At 45.4% G+C, this 24219-nt stretch overlaps 4 protein-coding genes and 1 pseudogene across 4 annotated transcripts; all 5 read right to left on the reverse strand.

The window, feature by feature from the left end:
- Positions 1-2343: 2343 nt before the first annotated feature.
- Positions 2344-3006, reverse strand: LOC101771968 (pathogenesis-related genes transcriptional activator PTI6-like). Its single transcript, XM_022824259.1, has one exon. The coding sequence runs from the start codon at positions 3004-3006 to the stop codon at positions 2344-2346; it is 663 nt and encodes a 220-aa protein (XP_022679994.1).
- Positions 3007-5188: 2182 nt separating this feature from the next.
- On the reverse strand, positions 5189-11952 carry LOC101775599 (uncharacterized aarF domain-containing protein kinase At5g05200, chloroplastic). The gene is made up of 11 exons (XM_004955773.3): positions 11795-11952; positions 11482-11629; positions 10885-11027; positions 10307-10420; positions 9745-9933; positions 9507-9662; positions 8305-8570; positions 8089-8186; positions 6855-7033; positions 6348-6458; positions 5189-5678 (listed from the first exon to the last, which is right to left on the reverse strand). Exons 1-11 carry the CDS (start codon positions 11867-11869, stop codon positions 5499-5501), a joined length of 1659 nt encoding a protein of 552 aa, XP_004955830.1. The 5' UTR covers positions 11870-11952; the 3' UTR covers positions 5189-5498.
- A 949-nt stretch (positions 11953-12901) lies between these two features.
- On the reverse strand, positions 12902-17196 carry LOC101776675 (glycerol-3-phosphate dehydrogenase [NAD(+)], chloroplastic). Its single transcript, XM_004955777.4, has 9 exons — positions 16833-17196; positions 16595-16731; positions 15866-15971; positions 15586-15787; positions 14985-15072; positions 14332-14479; positions 14095-14244; positions 13865-14014; positions 12902-13308 (listed from the first exon to the last, which is right to left on the reverse strand). Exons 1-9 carry the CDS (start codon positions 17124-17126, stop codon positions 13294-13296), a joined length of 1290 nt encoding a protein of 429 aa, XP_004955834.1. The 5' UTR covers positions 17127-17196; the 3' UTR covers positions 12902-13293.
- A 537-nt stretch (positions 17197-17733) lies between these two features.
- On the reverse strand, positions 17734-19982 carry LOC101776005 (40S ribosomal protein S12). Its single transcript, XM_004955775.4, has 5 exons — positions 19855-19982; positions 19726-19774; positions 18625-18916; positions 18243-18308; positions 17734-18141 (listed from the first exon to the last, which is right to left on the reverse strand). The coding sequence occupies exons 2-5, from the start codon at positions 19728-19730 to the stop codon at positions 18082-18084; spliced, it is 423 nt and encodes a 140-aa protein (XP_004955832.1). The 5' UTR covers positions 19731-19774; positions 19855-19982; the 3' UTR covers positions 17734-18081.
- Positions 19983-20579: 597 nt separating this feature from the next.
- On the reverse strand, positions 20580-24093 carry LOC105913727 (annotated as a pseudogene).
- Positions 24094-24219: the final 126 nt, after the last annotated feature.

Below are 24219 nucleotides of genomic sequence, written 5' to 3' on the forward strand. Positions count from 1 at the left end.
TGGCAGGGGCTTTCTTTAAATTTTTCTTCCTTTGTATTTGATCTTTCTTCTTTAGTGATATGATGCGCTACTCTCTTGTATATTTGATAAAAAGTAAATGATGTTTTGGTCATTGAGATGGTTTTCCAAATACAACTTTGGCTAAAATGTTTGTTGTTGGCATGTATATGTTTATAAATTAAAGCATAGCAAACTATATTATGTCAAGGAAATCTACTTACTCTGCAATCTACTTATTATGTCAGATGATTATCGCGGAGTATCAAAAGAGAAGGGAGGGAGGGAGTAATTACTGTAGTAGAAAAGTTCAATCGCCGTGATAGTCATCTGACACATGGGTACAATTACAAATGAAGTGACGACTGACGAGGTGTTAACCGAAGGACAGGAGGTAGTCCCAACCCGGTGCCGTCCTCGGAATGCGTGATGACAGCATCCGCAGCACCTACAGGAAAAAAGGACCTACGGGCCTACCATCACGCCTTCTCCGTTGTCGGCGGCGGCGGCGGCAGCAGCGGCGGCCGTCGGCGTGTCGGGGACTACTAGCTAGCTTCGCCGTGGTAGGGAATAGGGACCCGTTCTTGGTTTGGCGGCAGTTGGTGCCAGGACAAAACAGAGAAAGCTGTGCAACCTGCCGAAGGCGCCGTTCGTGCCCGTGGTTTCCGACCGACTCGTCCTTTCTTTTTTTTTTTTTTTTTTTTTGGATACGCCGACTCGTCCAAGTTGGCCTCTTGATATTTCCTGTTTCGTGCTAGGCGTGGATAAGGCAACGTCACGAGTCCCCGACCGTGCCCACGGGACGACGGGTGAGGTGATGCAGAGTGGCAGCCGGTAGCGGAGAAGAGCTATCCCGCCACTCCATGCATGCAAATAATATATTTATGGCTCAACCGCCACCACCGTACAGTCACCAGGTTCGAACCCGCATGAGCCCCCCCCCCCCCCCCCCCCCCCCCTACCCGTGGAGAGAAGATACCAGCAGGAGGATGAAGAGAAAGAGGAAAGAGGAAAGGATAGGAAGAAGACAAAGAAGAAGAAAAGAGAGAAGCCTTTGTAGTTTGTAGAATTACTATGTTCATATGGTATGATCATATAAATTCGTGAGATAGAAAAAAAGTTACATGGGTGCTCCAAAACAACGTTCCAATCAGTCATGATGCTATCCCTTAGAAGGTTTGAAAAGGGAGGAACTAAAGAGTGTACCAATGGCGTTAGTTATTGGCTGGAAAGATAAAGAGGAGGCGACTATTTAAACTTTTTTCTTGTAAATTTTGTCTTATAACACACTGAAGTACTGAACGTCTTCTCTATTTCATGAAATGCGCGCTGTTTGCTGCCAATTCATTTATAGAAAAAAGAAACATAACTTTTGCCTTTACCATCACGGACGTCGTTTGGATCCACGAACAACTAAAATCTGGTGACACATGCGAAACAGAGCCTAAAATGCTCCATCAGTAACACCTCAAGCACGGATAGGTGAAGATCGTAGCACGGTCACTACGAAATGTTCATCTGGAAAGATCATGGACTGATAAACATGTGAAAAATAAGATTCGCTTATTTGCAAACAAAACGTATTGAGAACCGACGGGAGGAGCTGCTCAGAGCAAGGCTTCGGCTCCTTCTAGCTCTTGCGAACCGGTAAAACATACATCAGTATCTCTCATTTCGGGCAAACCGGTAAAAAAGATATTATCTTTCATTTTGGGGGCAACGACTTTTGTCCAAATTTTCGGGTCCGCCTACCACCTGGTAACTGTTCCGTTCTCACTTTCTTCGCTGCGAGCGTTGGCACGCAACGACATTCTAGATGCGGAGGTAGATTCTTTGGATACCGGTGTCAGGGAGCGTGAGCTGACAGAAAGTGTAAGCCTGCACGTGCGCAGGTTAACCGCTCGACCACACAAGCCAGGATCACATGTACAGTGCCAAGTCCAAAACAACCCTGCCACCAAACCCTGCGAGAGGATTTCTCCAACAATAAAAACCACAACAAGGTTGGTGGCACTGGCAACAAATCTTTGCAATCTCCACGGCAAACAACCTTGTCCGGATCGAAAGAACGAAAAAAAAATTGTCAACAAATATTATTTATCACACATCGAAGAGTTCATCAGGTTTTACGGATCAGTTCATCACGCTGCTGCGCTTTCTAACATCATCAGCAGCAGCAGACAGCAGAGCAGCGTATGTACAGCATCATCATCAGTTCATGAATCAGAGAAGTTACAGAGAGATTCTTCACATTAGTATCATCGAGAATCATCAAGGATTTCAGATTGGTACCCAATGGAACGGTGGGGGGGGGGGGGGGGGGGGGGGGGGGGGGGTTGTACATCATCACGGCCGGGAAACCCCTGACGGTATCCAAGGGATTAAGACGTACCAAATTCCCCTATCACCTGGCGGCGGCGGGCGAGGGGGCAGGGGCGCAGCGGGCGGAGGGGGACGAGGGGGGCGAGGGGGCAGGGAAGCCGCGGGCGGAGGCGGAAGAAGCGCAGTAGCGGGCGGACGGAGCGGGTCGCTGTCGGCGGAGGTCGGCGGGTTGGTGGAGGCGGCGCCGGGCCCGCGGATGCGGAGGCGCGCGGCGTCGTACGCGGCCGCAGCCTCCTCGGCGGTGTCGAAGGTGCCGAGCCAGACGCGGCGGCCGCGCTGTGGATCGCGAATCTCCGCCGCGAATTTGCCCCACGGCCGCCGCCGCACGCCCCTGAACCGCACCCCCTCCACCGCGTCCTCCTCCTCCTCCCCTCCTCCGCCGCCGGTCTGGAGCAGGACGCGGCTGCGCTTCACGCTCACCGCCTCCCCCTCGCCCTCCTCCTCGTCGTCCTCGTCCTCGCTGGACGACGAGTCGGTGGCGTCCTCGTCGTGCACGATGATCCGCACCACCCGGCACCTCGGCGCCGCCGCGGTAGCAGCAGCCCTCGCCACCTCCTTCACCTCCACCTCCCCCACCTCCGCTTCCGCCTTCATCTCCTCCTTCACCTTCAGGCTAGTAGGGTCCATCCCCACGCCTCGGCACCCTCTCCTCACCCCATACACACCGCTCTCACCACCGGCTCAGCCCACCATCGCGGCGGCCATGGGCGCGCCTCAGCTAGGGCTAGGGCTCCGATCTGCTCCGGCAAGCAACAAATCGGCGGGCGCGGCGAATTTCGGGAGGCGAGCGGGAAGAAGAGAAAGCAAAGGGGAAATTGGGGACAGACTCGAGGAGGCGAGGAAGGGGAAGAGGCATTTTAGCTCAACAGAGGCAGGGGCGCTTCGGTAATTCCGCGGTGGGGGTGCCTTGCAAGGAATCTCCGCCTCAGGGCGTGGGGTGCCCACGTGGCGGGGCGGTCGCCGTGCGGGGCATATTCGCTTGGGAACGGGAGGAGGGGAGGCGGGGGAGGGCGGAATGACGGGGGTGCCCCCTGGGTTGGGTTCGGATCTCGAATATTCGGGTGGGTTCAAATTTCAAACGGGGGTTAAAACCGGTTAGGGGTGCGTGTGGGAGTTTTCAGGGAGGGGACCGTTTCTAGAAGCTGCTGAAACTGCTGGGCTTGAACAGGCTCGGCTCCAGCCCGAAGAACGGCAGGTTCAACTTGTGCTTCAAGAACTTGGCAAACCTTGAAAAGAAAGAAATACGTGCTCCCCCGTTACATAATTAGATGCGGGTCACTAGTTTAATCATGTAATATTATCGTAGCAACTAAGATCTGTTTGAGTATATAAGATGGCCAAAATGCCCTTCCAAATAAATGAGCAGAATCAGGTGTCTAAATGATTTGACATGGACACCTCAACTTCAGAGGGGTTTGGGACTTGGGACTAGGATATATCTCGTGAGGGCAAAATAGGAAATCGTATGTTTATATGAGCGAAAAATGTAAATGGGTGAAAACTGACAAATGTTCGTGCTCGAAGGCTAGTACTCAGCATGTCCTTTTCGAAAAAAAAAGAAAGGTAATATAAGAATTAGTTCTCCAGGTTACCCTGGACTAAACTTTAGTCCATCCATTTTGACCCTTTTTAATTCCTAAAATGTCAAATATGTAGATTAAAATATGAACTAAACCTTTTAGTCCTCTAGTTCAAGGGGCGTGGACTAAAGTGAACTAAAAATCCTGAAAGACACCCCTGCTCCTCATTTACTGCCCATCCCACCCATCCCGAACCTTTTCTCCCCGCCGCTCTCTCCCCTCCCTGCTTGCATCCGCCTCCAGAGCTCAGCCGCGCTACCCCATCGGCCACGTCGGAGCTCGGCCGGTCCCCGGTCGCTACCTGCCGAGCCTCACCTCCCTCTCTCCCTGCAGCCTGCACCACGCCTCCTGGCCGCCGCCTGCCGTGCCTCACCTCTCTCCCTCCCTGCAGCCCGCGCCAAGCTCCCCGGCTGTGCCTCGCCTTGCCTCCCTCTTTCTTCCTGCCTGGGGTTCAAGCACCGGAGTTGAAGAAGCTCCAGCTGAGAGGCGGCGGCAGCACGACCTCCGCCACCGGCACCAGCCGCCGAAGGTGCGTGATGAAGGGGAACGGGAGGGTACATAGTGAATGATTAGGGGTATTATCGTATTTGTTCATCTGCATTAACAAACAGGGACTAAAGTTTAGTTTAGTCCACGTACTAAGCGGGGCTAAACATGGGTAGCACCTTCTTACTTGTTTTTTAATTGAAAATAAGACTGCCTTGTTTCTCCTTGATATTACCTGTTTAAAAGGCAGCGTGGGTAGTGTTTATGAGTTTGGTGATCGCAACACCTTTACTATTAAAATATTATATTTTAAAAAACTCAGTGGGACCACTTCACCAACAAAAGGCAGCCTAGGCTTCAACCAACTTTTTATTTGTCTATAGGACCTAAAAGCCCGGAGCTGCTTCTAACCTTTGGCTGTTTGCTCTCCCTCTAGGATTAGGGCTATATACTTTTCATTTTTTATACGAACACATTGGATAATTTTCATGTAAACACATGCGTGACTGCATTCAGACATACTCTCTCCATTGCAAAATAAGTGTTTTTTTACATTTAAATTTTATCCCACAAAGCTAGAACCTGAGCCGATATTTTCATTCGATGTAATGGGACCAGAAAAGTCACTTTGCACAGTCCTAGTAGAATCCCCTAAGCTCGTTGTGACCCTGAGAAATGCAACAAAACATTGTGCCCTTTAGCCGACCTTGTTTAGCACATGATACACCTGCAGTGCACAATCATTTTCTCTGTTGACAGTTGCCTGCAGTACAGCTGCATCTTAACTTGACTCTGGCTCTACTAGTATAGCATATATATTTAAAAACTCAGTCTACTGGATCGTGACATACATACATATTTAACATGCTGCCTAGTTGCTATGGTATAAGCCAAATTCTCTGACACTAACAAGTGTACAAGATTTTCTGATGTGTCATGTGTGGTCCATTTCTATTGGCAAAACTATATACAGTGTCTTGGTTACATGAGCTTGCTAATATCACCCAATCACAAAAGAACTCTAGTATATTGCTAACGATTAATGAAGTGGCCTCATTGAAATCGATCCGTTCTTCTGGGTTGCCGATCGGTGGAGATGTTGATTCTCTCATCTCGAAGCATGTTCATGCTGGGAGCTAACAACCTTGTGTAGCGATCAAAATACAGTAGCTGCTTCATGAGAAGAGCGAATTCCCGGGGAAATTTCAGCCCGTAAGACTCGCTAACTCTCACCTGGGAGATGCGGTAACATGAGTGTCAGCTTTCATTTTCTATTCCTTAGTTTCTCAAAAATATTACGCATAGCTTAGGAAAATTCATGAAAGCATGGCGAATAAATTAAAATCTAAACAGTGCCACCTTTCAATTTTAGATAGCAACATGCACCACATCAAGACAACTATTGCAATCATGAAAAACAATACATAAACAGTATGTCAGCTAATCATGTACTCCATCATGACAGCCGAATTATCGACAGGCCAACACACTAAGATATGGCTGGGCCTCAATCCTTTGAGAAATCCATTTTAGAAACTTCAATATGCCCACATATTAACCCAACTAGTGAACGTAAAAAAAAAACTTCTGAGTTAAAGAAAAAATTGAACAGTAGGAGCAATAACATTATCACAGCTTATTATCCTACGTAATCTTTTTCTTGCAGTAGCAGTACGCAGTGGCGAAGCTAGAGCAAATTGAAGGGGGGGTGTGCTTGCCTTGTGGGTGCATAAAGTTGAGTTGTAGGGGGTGCATATATGGTGAAAATTTGGACCTAACAACTGTTTTTGCAAATTTTTGTGGGTGCATTAGCACCCCCTAATTTGACTATACCCTCGCCCCTGGCAGTACGCCAGTACCATTCTTCTGCTCTAGACAGAATGGCCAAAGAAAGTAACTCACCAGATCAAGAAACAGAGCATTCATCTGTCTCTCATCAAGGACAACATTAGCAGATACAGCTGTAGCATCAGGACCTCTTGCTGCTGCGACTATGATTTCAGTATCCAAGTCCTGCTTAACAAACAAAAAACATTAGTGCATTTTTCCATGCCAAATAAGCTAAGAATGGGGTACTAAGTACAACACAAACTAAGAAGACAAGAACCTCCATAAATATAAAACTAGTCACATAACATTGAAGTGCATTAGTTGCCTATTATTTGCATCTTAATTGAGGATCTGAGATGTAACTGTTACAACTGCAAGATCATGTTTCCTATGGTATTAACTTAAATACAGTTTCAGCAAAATGTTTCTCCAGAAAACAGCAAAGCACTAACAGAGTAACAGTTGATTTAGGTCACTCAGAAGATGGTTCATAATTTCCTCAAGCCCTTTTCTTCTAAAAAAGGTTGATCGAGCCTTCAGGATATTAATAAATAGCCTACTGTCATTTGGAAACATTACCTGTATTGATGAGAATATCTTTCGCAAGTCCTTTGCAAATTCATCAATATTTATATCATTCCCTGTAGCACCCATTTCAGAAAGGGCAGAGGCCATAGCATCATAATCCTCAGCTGCGAAAGAAGCCAAGAAGACCTCCATAGCAGCCCAAGTCCTTGGAGATATGCGACCAACAATACCTGAAAAGAATTAATTTTAATATAATTATACAACTAATGAAGAAAGTTGAATAAAGTAGCACAATACCACAATCAACCTAGAGTGCTAGGAATTTTAGTGTATTGAGCAAGATTTTAAATAGCGGGCTATAGCGCCGCTATAGCCCGCTATTAGCGTTGCAGAGGGTTCCCGCTAGGATAAGGCACTTTGCACCGCTATTGCAGCTATGACAGCTAAATCGCGATTTAGCGGCGCTATGTTGCTTAGCGATTGCAGTCATTTAGCGCCGCTACGCCTGAATCTGCCTCCGCCCACTGCTACTCCGCTGTTCCAAGGAGCTGTACTGCTGTCCGATGTCCCATAGCTCATCCTCTGCTCACCGATGGAGGCCGTCAAGGTGAGGCCGGAGTCCACCAGGAAGATGGCCATGGGGCTCCGAGTTCCTGCAGTCCCGCCTCTGCTCACCGTTGGAGGTCCTCCAAGGTCAGGCCGCAGTCCGCCAGGAAGATGGCCATGGGGGCTGAGGGGTGGAGCAGCGGCAGGGGGCAGGAGGCAGGGAGAGAGCACTGGCACGTGTGCGTGAGGTGGGGCCGTGGGGGAGCTCCGGAACAGCACATCAAAAGGGATCCCATCAAAAGGGGGCGCAAGGTCAATGAAGGTGCAGCGGCACTGCGACAGGGAGTAACGGAAGGCAGATAATGACTAGCAGTAGACCAGTAGCAGGCCGTGCAAGAAACTGGATAAGGCCCATGAACCCAAGCCCAGCAAAATGATTTACAGTTGTTGTATGTACGTGTACAGTTGTATTGCTGGTTTTGGCCTTCTAATTTCATGCATATTTATTCATTTATTTTTTATATTTATGTAATCCGCTAAATAGCTTAGCCCGCTATAGCTGCATATAGCTTTTGGAGAAGACTGCCGCTAAACTCTATAGCCCGCTATTTAAAACCATGGTATTGAGAGGTAAAAGACAACCCTAAGTTGTGTGGCATGGTTCACGCTCCATTACATTTACAATGTAGATAATCAGCCAATGTAAAAACTACTACCGGGAGAAATGGCTAAAGCATACCGAAATCAATGAAACCAATTCGCCCATCACGGAGCAACCAAAGGTTCCCAGCATGCACATCGGCATGGAAGGATTCACACGAAATCAAGCTTCCAAACCTGCGATATTTTTGCATTTTTCAGAAGCTCAAACCATGGCATTACAAAGTTCAAAAGGGAAAAAAAACTCAAAATTGTATGACATCACAAGATAAAGTGAAGCAGCTGTGTAGCTTACCAGACATTAAGGGCAGTGACTAAAGTCAACTCAGGATCAGGAACAAGAGACCTTATAGAATCAAGGTCAGTAAGCGGAACTCCGTACAATCTTTCCATAGTCAACACACGTTTTGTGCTACAGTGTTGATACACAAATGGGGCTTTTGCCTGCCTGTCAAATCCCATAGCATCTATGTATCCCTGAAAAGCCTGAATATTTGCAGCCTCTTTTCTAAAATCAACTTCTTCAAGCATTGATTCCTTTATATCCTTGACAATGCCTACCTATAATAAAAAATCTTAGTCAAGATGATGTTTATTAATTATACACTTTGCAGTTTGTCTAATTCATTGAATGACAATATGAAGGCTGAATTTTCTTTTTTCTTAACAAAACTTAGCAAAATATAAAGCAGATTTCATAATGCTTGCTGGCCCCACTTCAATACAAAAAAAACTCGACCTGGGGGGGGGGGGGGGTGAGGGGGGTTAAGACAGCCCCACTTCAAACTTCAATACATATGAACTAAGTTTTCTTGATTTCTGATTATATTGTGCATATCATGGAAGTTGTTACATTTCTGCCTGGACGCAGCCTCAATATCTATCTTTTTTTTTTGGGAAAGGAGACCACTATGCTTTTATTGAAAGCAATAACAGGTTTATGAAAATTCACAAACTTCTGGGGTTGGCAGTTACACTATGAAGCCACACAAAAGGATGAACCAAGCAAACTATCTTATTACATGCCAGACTAAATTGAAACCATGTTGGAGGTCAAGGCAGCACTTTAGTTCAGTCATTCCCCAACTTTCTTCACAATCCCTTTAGTTTTGTCTTGATACAGCCTCGATATCTATTATTATCCTCATGCAACATCCCTAATTAAACAACTCTATTCAATGTTTATACTCAAGATCTGTTAACTTTTTGTGTATTGCTTGATGCACTTAGATGCACAGATTCTAGCACGATAATAATTTGATGATGAATTCAGCTACATTGCTCTTCAGAATATAAATCCCCGCATGCTCCAAGAACCATTTGGTCCAGAGATTGTTTTGTACAATAACATATGGTTCAATGCTGATAATGATTTTTGTTACTTTAACTAAAGAAAGCAAATTGAAGGAAGAGCATCTGATTAAAGAAAAAATATAATGTTATGAAACAGTCAAGTATCTGATCGCACATGAACTTCATGATTAGGAGAGCATTTACCAGTGATGTCCTCTGTAGCTCAGGGTTCAAGAACTCCAAAATGCGTGCAACAACATAGATAAAATTCAGATCAGCGACCAAAGTGTCTTCAATACCAGGCTTTAGAACTTTAATCACCACATCCTTCTGAGAACTCTTCAACCTAGCCCCATGAACCTGAATGACAATGAATTATCTCAATGCTTCAACAGCAGACTGCAAGACTGCATAATGTAATCCAATAGGTTCTGGGAGAAACCTGTGCAATTGAGGCAGAGGCTATTGGCACATGATCGATGTATTCATATACACTATCTAATGGCCGCTGCAACTCCTCACGCAATATTGACTCAATCACGTCATATGGGACAGCTGGTGCTCGGTCAAAGCAGTTCTGGAATTCCTCGACATATTCTGCAGGAAACAAAGTTGGTGCAGATGCTATGAACTGCACCATCACACAGTCCGTTGACTATCAATACCCAAATAAACAGAAATTGTACATCTTTTTCAATGGAGCAGAAACGGTACATAACCATGGAATCAGAAAATTATTCAGACTCAACCCCCGCACCCCCTCAAAAGACCATCCAAGAGAAGGTAATATGTTGACTTCAATTCAAGTCTAGTGATCATCTAAGGATGCTATTTTGCATGATCTTGTTCTTGTTCATTAAGAAGTTCTTTCATTTACCGTGTATACATAATTATTACAACTAAGAATGTCATTACACATTAAGAAATTTAAAACATTTCTATTGGTTATCTAATATATTAGGGATTGCCATCAATCATAGAACAAAGTTCGAAGATGCCCTTACCTGGCCTAGCTTGATATAAGTTGCACCCATGCGCTCAAAAAGTCTTCTAAGGTAAAGGGGAGAAAGCAAACCAAGCTGCATCTGAGCTGGAATTCCTGCTGATGCATTAGCTGTCTGCAATAGATTAAGAGAACAAAATTATATTCCTGCTGAAATTAAAATCCAAATCACTGATAAGATCTCAGTAAAATATGAGTTACTCAAAACTCAGACTCTGGGTAACTTGCAACGATGAAACCAAAATTCCATCTCAACCCTACTAATGTCCCTAAAAGCTCACCCAACTCATTCAATAAGTTCGGTAACAGTTTGGTGCTGATCCTACCACAATCCGCTATGACTCTTTGACCCCTCAACGTACAAGCATGTATCCAAATGGGTGTGAATGTTGGAATGTGCGCGCCATAGATGCGTGCATGTGTGATTTTCTTAAATCAGCATTTCCTTTATTTCACAAGTGACCTTTCATCTAATGATTCCCTCCCTTTTGGGAGGCCTACAAGAACATTTGCAGGTTCAATCACACCAGAAGATATGCGAAGACAATACTAAAGCACAAAACAGGAAAATGTTCGAACCTTTGAGAGGTCATTCAGCCACTCCCCACCAACCCCAAGCACAGCTTGGATCCCTTGCGCCATCCTGAAAGCACCTCGAGGTCCTGTGCTAATTGATGTCTGGAGAAGGTCCTCGACTAATTTAGGTAACTCACCAACTCTATCTGCATTTAAATGAAAAAAAAAAGAGCGAAGTATGGGATGTTAAGCTCACAAAGAACAAACAAACTTGAAATCCACATATTCATCCCCTTTTCACTCCACCCAACAGATCCCCATCTATACTATCAACAGTGCCAACCACCACATACATATGATATTCAACATCTTCATTTCCCATCACTCTGACACCCTCCCTCCTAGCAAACTAGATGACATTTATACGGAAATAACAGAATCAGTTTTTAGCAAAGAACAAACAAACTTGAAATCCACACAGTCATCCCCTTGCCACTCCACCCAACGGATCCCCATCTTCATTTCACATCACTCAGACACTCTCCTACCTAGCAAACTATATGTCATGGATACAGAAATTACAGAATCAGTTTTAGCAGAAGACGAGGTACGCCAGGTAGTAACTACAGCCACGGGGATGAATCAAAATCAATTGATTACCTTGGAGGCGCGTGGATAAGTCCTGGGCCTGGGAGTAGCGCGCGAAAACCCTGACCCCGACCTGGGCCCGCCTCCGCCCCTCCCGTCCGCGTCCGGCCCCAATCCCGGCCCCACCCACACGGAGCGAGCCTCCCCCGCCGGACGGCACCTGCAACAGACCCCAGTCAATCCGCCAGCCGCGTCACGCAATCTACTCGAAGAAAACCTCGCTCCAGCGCCAATGGAATCCGGAGCAGCTGAACGCAGACTCTCGTGTGAAATGGCGAGATGAGAGAAGAGGGGAGAGGTGGGGCGGGACGGGCAGCGGGCTTACCTTGGGGACGCGGCGGTGTTGGTGGATGAGGAGAGGGGAGCGCGCCGCGGAAGCGCACCTCGCGGCCGCCGCCATAGTGGAGAGGAGAGAGTGGGTGGGCGGCTCGCCGGCGTCGGGCTGCGGCGGCAGTGTGGTCAAGTGTGAAGGGTGTGGGCTGGGTTTTTACTTTTTTGTGCCGGGGTCTTAACGGGTGTAACGGCGGAGGAGGCGACACGTGTGCAGGGTAGTGGCCTCGCTTCTGTTCCGTTCCGTTCCGCGCCGGCCAACGGCGTCGCGTGATATTCTTGGCAGGTTCCGCCCGCGTGATACTGGTCAGAAATTCAGAAATCCTGAATCCTCTTTGCTTCTCATGTGTCCCATGATTTGCATGTTATAACTAAATTACCGTATCAAATCTCATGTCTCAGCTTGAGCGAGATTTACTGTTAGGAAAGAATTTTTCATAAATCTTTCATATCCCCGTACCGTTGCATTTTTCCGTTTCTCCATTTTTGTTTCTTGGAAAATCGAAGTTTCCTGATGTGAACATCATGTGATACTCGCTTAGCGGCTTAGGCACTACACAAACACCTTCCAAACATACTGTTCCAAGTTGTAGAGACGGGTTCTTGCTGGAATTGCAAAACAAAAAAAACTCACGAGTAAACAGTAACCTTTTGTGGCACAAACTAACAACGAATTTTATGTTGTTCAACATCGCACAGAAATGATGCTTTAAATACTTAGGCCGTGTTTGGATAGCAGGGGCTAAAGTTTAACCCTGTCACATCGAATGTTCGGATGCTAATTAGTAGGACTAAATATGAGCTAATTATAAAACTAATAGCAGAACCCCTAGGCTAAATCGCGAGACGAATCTATTAAGCCTAATTAATCCATCATTAACGAATGGTTACTGTAGCATCACATTGTTAAATCATAGGCTAATTAAGCTTAATAGATTCGTCTCGCGATTTAGCCTAGGGTTGTGTAATTAATTTTGTAATTGGCCTATATTTAATACTCCTAATTAATGTTCAAACATCCGATGTGACATGGGCTAAAATTTAGCCCATGCCTCCCAAACACCCCCTTACATTAGCAGCTGCAGCCGCTGATTGCATTACATGTAACATCATTACGAGTAAAATGCATCTCGATGAGTTCATCTCCTTCAGTGCTGCCAAGATAGTGCCCATCTCCAGTTATGCCAGCACTTGAAACTAATTTTTCCTTTGGAAAAAAATCTAGTGGGAATGATTTTACCAGTGTATAGAAAAATTAGAAAAGCTACAAAAACTCCGAACTGGCAAAAGACCACTATTGTTGTTCCCCGAAAGCTGGAAATCACTTCCGCATTAATAATCGAATAATTTGTCAGTACAGACTATGAAGTGAAAACAGCCTGCCCACAGAGAACATTATAAGACTATAGTGGTCTTTAGCAGATTTTCATATGGTCGGCCCCAAACTACACTTCCAGTCCAGACAAACGGAGCATAACTCCATTCTTATCCTTGTTAGACTTCCTCGACCTGTAAAATAGAAGTTTTACACGTTGTCATTTATTATTTATGCGAACAAGACAGAGGCAAAGTTGCTAAAATATGCAGATAGCAGGTCAGGAACCTTTCTGCCAGCATAATCACTGAAAAGACTTCATCAGTGTTTCAGGTAAAATATCCTTACAACTAAAGGCATCACATTGAAACGAACAGCAGGTTGTTTAGTCAAAAGAATCAATAAGAATGCCTATCCTCATGGTCAAAATATGTTGCTGGAACCTTACAAATGACACTGAGCATTACATGAAGAAACTTGCAAAAGGATCTTGGTTTGTTTGTTTTTGAGATAATTTGGCTGCTTAGACAAATTGGTAAATCATTGCTTCAGGTTTGTTAGCCAAGCACGAACAACGGCTTGGTGAAATGGAAACCAAAAATTGCCTATTTGAAATGTATTAACTTAAAAACTGTGAAGTCATTAGGACAACTTTGGACAGCAATTTGAAATACAGCAAGAATTTGAAGGCTGTCTGCGGAATAAAGTAAATTTGGTACAGTGAATCAAATGTTACATCAAATGGTTTACCTGAGGAAGATTCATCAACTCCATAACCGCCTTCTTCGGAGTCAATTCATTATCAATTATCCGCGCTACCGCAGTCAGGACTGGCATTTTGACATTGTACTTCTGAGCTAACGCAATGACAGCCCCAGCAGTTGATACACCTTCAGCAACCTAAAGGCAGAAGAATACAGTGAATTACAAATCAAAATCATACAGGTCACATTTGATGTCATAGAAAGAATGCAGCCCACCTGATTCATCGAACTCATGATTTGGTCGAGTTTTTCGCCTGAACCAAGACGCAGTCCCACATTTCTATTCCGTGAAAGATTGACAAAACATGTAAGCATGATGTCACCCGACCCAGACAAACCAGAAAGAGTTATCGGCTTCGCTCCCATCTTCAATTTAAGAAGTTCATCTCAGTGAATGTGGCAAGTTTTCAGACTTCACAAGCAAGAGAAATGCAGATGATAGATATTGCGGACCTTTGTTGCCAGCCATCGTATTTCTGAACAACCTTGAGCAACAAGGGCAGCCATACAATTATTCCCAAGATTCATACCTTCCACTATACCTGCTGCTATAGCAAGAACATTCTTCAGCGCACCTGCAATTTCTACTCCTGTAACATCACTGAAGTACCATAGGTCACATTCAAATATTCTTCTGATGTTACAATATAATAGCTCTACTAAGGTAACTCTTCCATGTGGAATATACTAGTCGTAAATTTTAGACTACTAGTTTAATTTTAGCTGAAAGCTGAGGAAAAATCCTTGAGCTTTTCTTTCTGTACTATTGAATGACGTTCTGGAACTCAGCAAGTACCACACTTAGGAAAAAAAAATTGCACAGATTATAGTATTTTTTTTTAAAAAAAGGATCTATAGTATTGTTTTTATTCCTCTGAATTTAGCATATGGGTCATTTTCTGTGTTTTCTTAACATAGAAATCAAAGAGTACTGTAAACAGATGATCACAGATTCACTATTTCATTCATGCTTGCCTCTCTCATCTCATCTTCTCTACTAATTTCCATAAAAAGAAGTCATTTTTTTGTAAAAGAAAAGGTTTTGCATGTTATAAAGTTGGTTGTCATACCCTTGGTGATTAAGTCTTGGAACTAGGCATTTTTACCTTGATGTGCTTATCCTCAAATTTGGGGAAGCTAACAGCTGCTGAACAGAACTTGCCAACTTTTTGTCTTTTGATGCCACCACCATCGCTGCAATTTCAAAGTTAAACAACCATGATCATCAATCCAAATTAGCAGATTCAAAGTTCTTAATTAAAGGAAGAAATAAAAAAGGCTAGTTACACATATATTATTAAATACTAGTAGGATAGCTTGTTTAATTGTATGATTTCACACCTATGATCAAAGGTGAAGTTGTACAAGATCTTTGTTATTTGTTAAAAATACTGTAATAAAACTGTAGTTGCATTTACTATATTTACAGTACAATATGGTCGCAACAGAATAAGTAGCCAGACTCTCTGTTTGCTCTCGATTGATGAGGCTCTTGGATTCTTTCATCACCCCCACCCCCCACCCCGGCCCCCCTTCAGATTTTCTGATTCTTAGCATTATTATGGTGCCAAATTTGTGTTCATACTTCATATACAGATATGTGAAAAGAAAAGTTTAAAAGAATTCATGTAGAAATATATTACCATCAATCAACATAGAGCCTGAAAAAGATAAAACAGGTTAACAATATGAAAAATGACAGCAAACCTGTAGGCAATTTGTTCATTAGTTCTACTGCAAAAGAAGGTCCTGATAGAACAATAAATGGTTGGCGGCGGTTTCCCAATGCTCGTGGGATGATTTTAGACATTGTCCGAAGGGTATTGAGTTCCAGCCCTTTGCTAAGTGATATGAATGGCAACTTTGGATCAACATGTGTTGAAATACTTTCAAGAAAGGATGAACTGAACTGCCGCAAAAAATATCAGAGTCAAAAAGGACGAAATCCCTGCAGAAAGCACAATGCTTCATAAAGAAATGTGAATACCTGAACCGGAACAGCATGGAAGCAGAAATCAGCTCCTGCTAAAGCATCAGCAGCACTTGTTGTTGCAACAATATTTTCTGGCAATCTGTGTTCTGGTAAGTATTTGCTGCAGTAAAATGACAAGTTGTAATGCAGACGCACTCATAATATTTTCCCATAGAAATGAAAACAGGTATTTATAAACATGAGTAAAATAGTTTTACCATTTTCTCTTTTACGGGAGGCCAAATAGTATATCTACATGAATTGCAATTTAGCATATTCTCCATATATATATCAAAATTCATCTCCATGTTGCTAGCAAAATGGACATTTAGGATAAATAAGTTGGCACACAGTTATATGTGCTCTTGAATTCAAGTCAGTTTAAATCAAATGTGGAATATTTGAACATTCTCATTCCTCGGCAACAATGTCCATCAGATATATTTTTAATCTAGGACTATTGCACTTTCAGGAACAACATCAATGGGAATGCACAGTCAAAATTGATGCTAAACGCTTGTGTACTTAGTTTTCTCAATCCGGCCGATGTTCATCATAAGAATGGGATGATCTCAAACTCCCCGTGCCATGGGTGCTGATCAAGAATCTAAATTTTGATTAATAGAAATAAGTATCTTTCCTAGAATTTAATGGCAGATGCTCCGAGAGTAAAACAAGAATGTAACAAACTGTTTCCCCGCACCTATCAAGAAAGGTTCAATGGGGGCAGCAACGTTTACGAACCAATTGATATGGCTGTGGTTGATGGACCGGCAGACGAAATCGTCCCTGACCAGCATGGACACCTCGAGGTCGGCCTTCTTGGCCGCCACGTGCGCCGCCATGGCCGTCCCGAACGACCCTCCCCCGAGAACCACCAGCTGCAAAACCCACCCACACCCAGTCAGCCTCTCCCAATCAGATCCTGCAATGCAAAGGAAGTGAAGCATCCCGGCCCGGAGAGCGCGCGCGCGAGCCTAACCTTACGCGTGCTCTCGAGGACGTCGCTGCGGTTGCGGCGGCGCCAGAAGCGGGACCACCGGACCAGCTTCTCCCACGCGATGCGCACCGCGCGGCGGCGGTCCTTGCGCGCGCTCCTGCGCGGCGCGGCGGCGTCGCCGTCGTCGTCGTCGCTGGAGTCCTCGTCATCCGGCATCGGCACGGCATCGGCGGCGCCCGTGAAGATGGGAGGAGGGCGGCGGACGGCGGCGGCGAGGCGGGGGCGAGGTGTCGGGATGGGAGGGAGGAAGGTGGTGGTGGCGGCGGCGGCGGCCATCGGAACGGAGAGTCGGAGAGAGGGCAATTTTGCGCGGCCTCGTTTTGTTATCTTATCCGTTCCCGCCTTTTGCAGCTTCGCTTCTTTCTCTGTGTTTTCATTTCATTTCTTTTCTTTTCTTCTCTTTCTTCTCTTTTTTTTAAAAGACTATATTTACCTGAGCATTTTCTACCCTGTGCTTCAGCCTTGGTTATTCAACTTCATGGTTTTTTACTAGGTTATTCTGATTCGGTTCTGCAAGGCTGGGTAACCTAAAGTAAACTATTTACGGTGGCGTAGAAACCATTTACATGTAACAATTTTGTTACGCAGAAACGCTTCTTTTTTGGTCCGGTTGGATAGTGACCACTTCATCAGATGCCCTGGATTAGCTTTGCAACTGATCAATTTTTGTACCCCGATAATTGTTTCCCTCCTCTGCTTTTTCCAAGCTCCAGTTTCCAGAAATGACAGCTCAGGCATAATTTACCTGCTACGCCGCACAAAAGCCTTTTCCTAGCCGCATTTGCAATGTGGTTTCAGGTGGAATACAACCTAATTCACAAAACCACTCATTACGCTTTCATAACCACTTTATGCAAACCATATACGAGCAAACATACCAGGAAATTGAAAGTGACACTTTTTCATAAGGAGAATACCACATACAGATTCGTTCATATCAAATGCAACACGGCCAAAACGCAGACCATGCAACTGCAACCAGTATAACCAGTTGACACCGACACGGATGTAAAGACCAAAAGATAGCATTAGCTCTTGATGATTTTCATTCAAAACCAGATGACACCACCATAAACAAAAAAATTCAGATGTCCAAATTGCTCGTACCCTCTTGGCTCACCTAGTAAAGTGTTCTAATTCTCCTAGCAACTAGCAAGCCCCAGAACCAAGCAATCAAGCATAACATTAAGCCCAGGTCCAAAATGCAGAACATCACTGAAACATGCTATATCTAGTGCGATTTGACATACTCCTGCACTATGTTAAGGCCCTCAGATTCTTCACCATAGTCCTGGTAATCAAAACAAAGCAGCAAGACGTCATGTTTGCTGCCTACGTAAACCAAAATAGTTACTTGCAATAGGACAGGACAGTAAGTGATTGACATGTTACCTTGACAACGACACAGGAGCAGCCAACAACCTTCCTTGCCTTGCCCTCAGAGTCAATCTTGCAAAGCTGCAAAGCACCATAAGGTGAATCTTGTTACAATCAAGACTCAACTTCGTACAACAGAATGCAGTAGAATAGCAGCACACAGCATGGCGGAGAATGGCATGCTTGAGAAAATTGAAGCAACTGAACAAAATAAAAACGAACTGTAAAGCATAAAATTCACAAACAATTAGTAAAATTTCCCCTGTCAATAGGAGGTGGAGAATTGTAAGCCACAAAATGAATGCTGTAATTAATAATCCAGTAACACCATCTAGGCAGCAATAGCAATACTATGTAGAAAGAAGCAGATGCTCTACAGAAGGATTTTCTAACTTACCCCAGCCCACTCGCCAAGAGTTTTAGAGGCAGGCACAGTGACCAGGTGCACATTGTGCTCAGCACAGAGTGCCTTCACCAGCTTGACATAATCAGGCTGGTCGCAGTCCTCAGCAAGCACGCAGAGCTGAGCGACATGCTTCTCAATGGCCTTGGCAGCCTCACGAAGACCCTTCACGAGCCCATCGTGAGCGCTTGACTTCTTCATCACGAGCTGCAGAGCAGTCATCAAGTCCATCGGCTCTCCAAGAACCGGGGTAGGTGCCTCAACTGCAACCGGAGCCTCCTGATCCCTGCCAAATCATAAAATCTTGGTGAGTTGATTGCCAAGCCATAACTCAAACCGCTTGTATCTGTTATTAGGCTGCTCAGCTCTAATCAACAAGCAACAGGGAAAGAGGCACAGGGCGGTAAGAACTTAAATATATGGTTTAAGCCCATTGCTACACTTATTAGTAGGCTACCAGTCTTGTTATCTCAAATCAACAAAGATAACACATTCATCTCTCACGATTGGTTAAACTGGTACACTAAATTTGAGGCAAGTCTTACCATATGTAAACATGATCCAGGTGTAAATCGAACCCAATCAGCCACCCAATTAGTAGTCAAAACCAGCAATTTCTTGTGTGCCAGCAACTAGAAGTTTAAATTGCACAATGAAGTGATTTGGAATTCTATGCTAGAAACTACAGCAAGATAAAATACTTATCACCCAACATCCAAGAAACATCGATGCACTCTGCCAGAAAACGTCCCTCCAGGCCTCCACCAAATAAACAGGACTAGCGCGCCATTACACAGCTCTACCGGTGCGATGGTTGTGCACAAATTAAATCACTCACGGTTGGAACGGAGACCAAACAGAAACTTTCCATCCCAAGCAGTACATTCGGCACAGACTGCAACTAAATCTACCGAACTACTACCACGACACTCTCAAAATAGAGCAGGCATATCGCAAAAGACCGGCAACAGTTCAGCGCAAAACATCTAGAACGATCTCGCACCAAAGCAACCAGGACCTAAAACTTCTTTCACCGTTCGCGAAACCAAGATTTAAGAAACGGGCAGCTACAAAGATTTCGATGGGGGAACTTACGCCATCTCCCGCGCTGCGAAGGGGACCCTGGTCGGATGCGAAGGTAGATCTGGAGCAGGCAAGCGAAAGGTTAGTAGAGATTAGCAAGAGAGATGGAAGGAAGAAGAAGTGACAGGAGCGCGCCGCCACCTGGGAGGGGAGGAGGGAGCTGAGCAGCTGCTAGGGTTTTGGCGAGACGGCGGGTGGAGGGTGGTGCCTAGTGTGTGGACTTGTTGTATCGCGGCTCGCTGGGGCGGGCCATTCCGGGCCTTCGTGGGCCTAATGTTTCTCTGGGGTCTGGGCTTAGTTCACTGCTCCATTTATTTTTAGATTTAAGGTGTCGTTCAATTAATAATACTGATCCTTTCAAAAACAATACTGATATAAATTATAACTTGTTGTGACAGTTAAAAATAAAATAATATGAATTTTGGGCTAGCGCTTTCGTGATCCAGGTAGCATATTCCTGCCAACTTTCTACTCTCTCCGTCCCAAATTGTAGATCGTTTTGGCAAAATAACCTACAATTTAAAACAGATGGAGTAGAAATGAGATCACCCGTAACCATTTTTATTAAATGAGTTTGGTTTTTAAAAAAAAGTCAAAATGACATTAGGCATTCAATACATAAAATAATTAGGGTCACCCGCAGATGCATCCACCCAGGCCGTGGTCCGGGGCATGCAAACCAAGAGTAAATTTTGTCCCTTTGCAATATTTCAAACTACCTCAAGATGCATGGTCACTTATTGGGTCACAATTGGAATTGGTAAGTTTATATCAAACATTAATTCCTTATGAAAGAAAAACATTAATTCAGTCTCGATCCTCCGAATTGAATAGCTTGATACAGCATATGGATGAAATGTCCAAAGTAGGTCACGCTGATAATCCGTCCTCAATTACAATAAAACGTACGTGATGCTGAAAGTAATTATTCCTGACACACATGGATGAATAGTTATAAAACTATTTGAGTTTAGCACCAACTTGTCAATAGATCTCATGGAAAATGTAACCAGGGGCGGATTTGGCCCGGGCTGCTCAGGCTGCAGCTCGAGGCAAGCCCAAGAAAACTGAGAACAAGTTTTATAAAAATGCCATAAAAAGGTCAAGCAGCCTATTAGCCCACCCCGACGCGAGGTGAGCCCAGCAGGCGGAACCTAGCACTGGCCGGCTGGCCACGCGCCTCCCGTCCGCACTCGTCATGCCGCGCCGCCTCCTGTGCCTCCCGTCCGCACTCACCTTCACCCCCGGCCCCGCGCCCCCGTCGGCCGTGCGCCCCGCTGCCGCCACCCGCCAGGTCGCCGCCTCGTCGGTCGCCCTTACCCCCCGTGGCCCCGCCGACCATGCGGCCACGCCCCCACGCCGCCACCTGCCAGGGACAGTGCTCGCAAAAAGCCCAAAGGATAGTGTTAGACTTGTTAAACATCATGACTTGGGCTAGGTTGAAAGGATCTAATCTATTTAGGGACTTAACTGCGAAAACTAAGGGCTTAAACGCATTACAAACTTAAACTTGGACTGGATCTCGGGGTTATGACTTTTCTCGGGGTCTAAACCACAAAAGGGCTTATCTTCTTCCTCACCTATCCACTTGGCCGGACAGACTTGCCAGCGGCGGCAGCCGGGGTCGGGGCGGCTCGCGGCTGCAGTGCTCGGCGGCAGTGCTAGGCACAGGAGCGCGCGAGACGGCCTGGGGAGGCAGCGACGCAAGGCGGCGCGGCGCAGGAGGCTGGATGGCGGCGGTGGTGCCGCGGGCTAGGTGGCGGCGCGCGGCGCGAAGCGAGCGGGGGCGAGCGCGGCGCAGGTGGCGGCGATGCAGCAGGGAATCGCGGGCGCCCGGGGCGACAAGTTTTATAGGCGCGGGGCGCGCCCTGGCGTGCGTGGCACGCCACGCCAAGAGCCGGCGGCGCCAGGCGAGCCCGGCCGCTCGGTGTCAAGCCCAAATAGGGCTGGGTCTGAGCGGGCCTGCTGGGACGGGCCGGAACGGCTGACGCGGGTCGGGCCCACGGGATCGGCCCGTTAGGAGGTTTTCTTTTTTTTCAGTAATCATTTTCCGTGTAAATAAAAATCCAGAAAATCTAGATAATTTATTTAAGCTACGAAAAAATACTCTGAAAATCCCAAAAATTTCAGGAAAATTCCTAGAGATAGACTGGGACACGAGGAATTCAAATAAAATACTCGGAGCTCACGAAAAGGATTCTAGATCCTTCCAAAAATTGGATTTAGCTCTTAGAAAATGAGAATAAATTCCAGGAAATGCTGGAAAATTTTCAAAAGAATCTAATCATTATCTATACTCGTTTTTTAAAACATTTTCACTCATGAAACACCAAAATACATCGCCATGAATGCAACACATGGAACAACCTTATTTAATTTAGAAAAACAAATAATTATTTTTCCTATACTAAATTTCCTGTAAAGAAAAAAAATAAATGTTGGAAATTTTTTAAAATTATGAGAAAATCATTGTTTAATTATTCTTTTTAATCACATCCTGAAATTCAAAAATTTCAGGATGTGACAATGTAGCAATGAATTGGCAAGAATTGTCTTCCCCAAGCCTCCGAATCCAACAATAGAAATAATCTTTGGCTGCTGCAACGAAGAGCTGTCGTCATCCATAAGTCTCTTGACTATCTTATTCTTTGGCTCATCAATACCAACAAGCTCAGTTGCCTTCCTGTACATACCTTCTAAGCGAGGATCAACAGGCTCCAAAGTTGCCCTGGCAGCAATGTTGTCAGCCTTGTACCTATTACGGTGCTCACTAACCTTCTTGACCTGGTCCATGATGTCTTTGATAACATTATGGACCTTATGGTTAGTCCTGGCCTTCTTGTACAAATTGGTGGTCTTAGCAATGAGCTCCTTGAAGCTGAATGACTTGGTATGCTCATGCCCCTTGCCGCGCAACATGAAGGTGTCGACAGCATCCTCGATGTCATAGGATAGCTCCCTCGCATCACCGGCCCAGATCTTGATCTGCTCATCAAGCTGGTCTGCCGGCACCTTAGACACCTTGCGGAGGGCTGCGGTTATGCATGTCAGCTCTTTCTCGAGTTCCTAAATCTCTCCCTTGACACCTTTCTGCAGGTTGTATTCACCCACCACCAGCTCCGTAAGCTTGGGAGGAGGGTGTGTTCATTGCCCCTGTGGTGATGTCCATCTTGGCCCAGCTTCTTTAGTGGAAAGCACTTCTTGCGTACACAACTTTGGAATCTCTGCACACCTTGAATAACTAATTTACAGCCGACTGAACTCCTGAATAAACAAAGCAGAAAACCATGCGGAAGACAAAATTAAAGGCGATCAAACATTGGATTCCAGCATCAAACCAAAACTAGATCGATTATTGAACGCAGTCATACTAGTGAGCATTACCTTGTTTAGGGGGTGTTTGGAAGGAGGGGGCTAAATTTTAGCCCCCGTCACATCGAATGTTTGGACACTAATTAGGAGTATTAAACCTAGATTAATTACAAAACTAATTACACAACCCCTAGGCTAAATCGCGAGACGAATCTATTAAGCCTAATTAGTGCATGATTTGACAATGTGGTCCTACAGTAACCATTCACTAATGATGGATTAATTAGGCTCAATAGATTCGTCTCGCGATTTAGCCTAGGGGTTCTGCAATTAGTTTTGTAATTAGCTTATGTTTAGTCCTCCTAATTAGTATCCGAACATCCGATGTGACAGGGCTAAAGTTTAGCCTCCTCCTTCCAAACACCCCCTTAATCTAGCCTCAGATGCTGCAGCGAAGGAAACATTGGGAAAAAATAAGTAAAGAACTGAGATGCAAGGGAAAGCTTACCTGGATGGAATCATGCAGACCTTTGCGTCCCCTTTACTGAAAAGCCTCGACACCATCCAGTGCAGCCATCTCTCTGGTGGGTTTCTCACCGTGCTAATCCTAGCCAGCTGCCAGCGGCTGTGACTGACCTCACCACCGTACCTCGCAGCTGAGAGACAAGCCAAGTTCTTTTCCCCCCCAAGAGGGTGCAGCTGATGCTGCTGCCCATTGCCTTGGAGTGAAGACAGACGCAATTAGCAATAATTGCTTAGGAAATATATCTTTTGTGGATGTCAACTTCACAACGTGCTCCGGCAACCCAAAGTGGTGACACCTTTTTTTGTGGGGGCACCCTAAAGCAGTTGATCCATATCTCTAGCTTTAGCATGAATACGACTCCAAGGTGTGCGCTTCAAAGCCAGGGAGGGAGCACTACTGGAGAAATGCCTTCTGTACCGGTTGGGAACCCCTTAGTACCGGTTACCGGTTTCGCAACCGGTACTGCTAGTTCGGTACTAAGGGGGCATTTAATACCGGTTCAAATAACCGGTACTAAATGGCTATTAAAAATAAAAAAAGAAATCCCGGCCCCCACCCCCAGCCTCCCATGCCCGCCCACCCGACCCCGCCACCACCGCCCTTGCCATCCCTCCCGCCCGTCGCCCCCACCCCCACCCGCCCGTCACCCGCCGTTCCGTGACACCCTT

The sequence above is a fragment of the Setaria italica genome, chromosome II (genome assembly GCF_000263155.2).
Source record: "Setaria italica strain Yugu1 chromosome II, Setaria_italica_v2.0, whole genome shotgun sequence".
NCBI lineage: Eukaryota > Viridiplantae > Streptophyta > Magnoliopsida > Poales > Poaceae > Setaria > Setaria italica.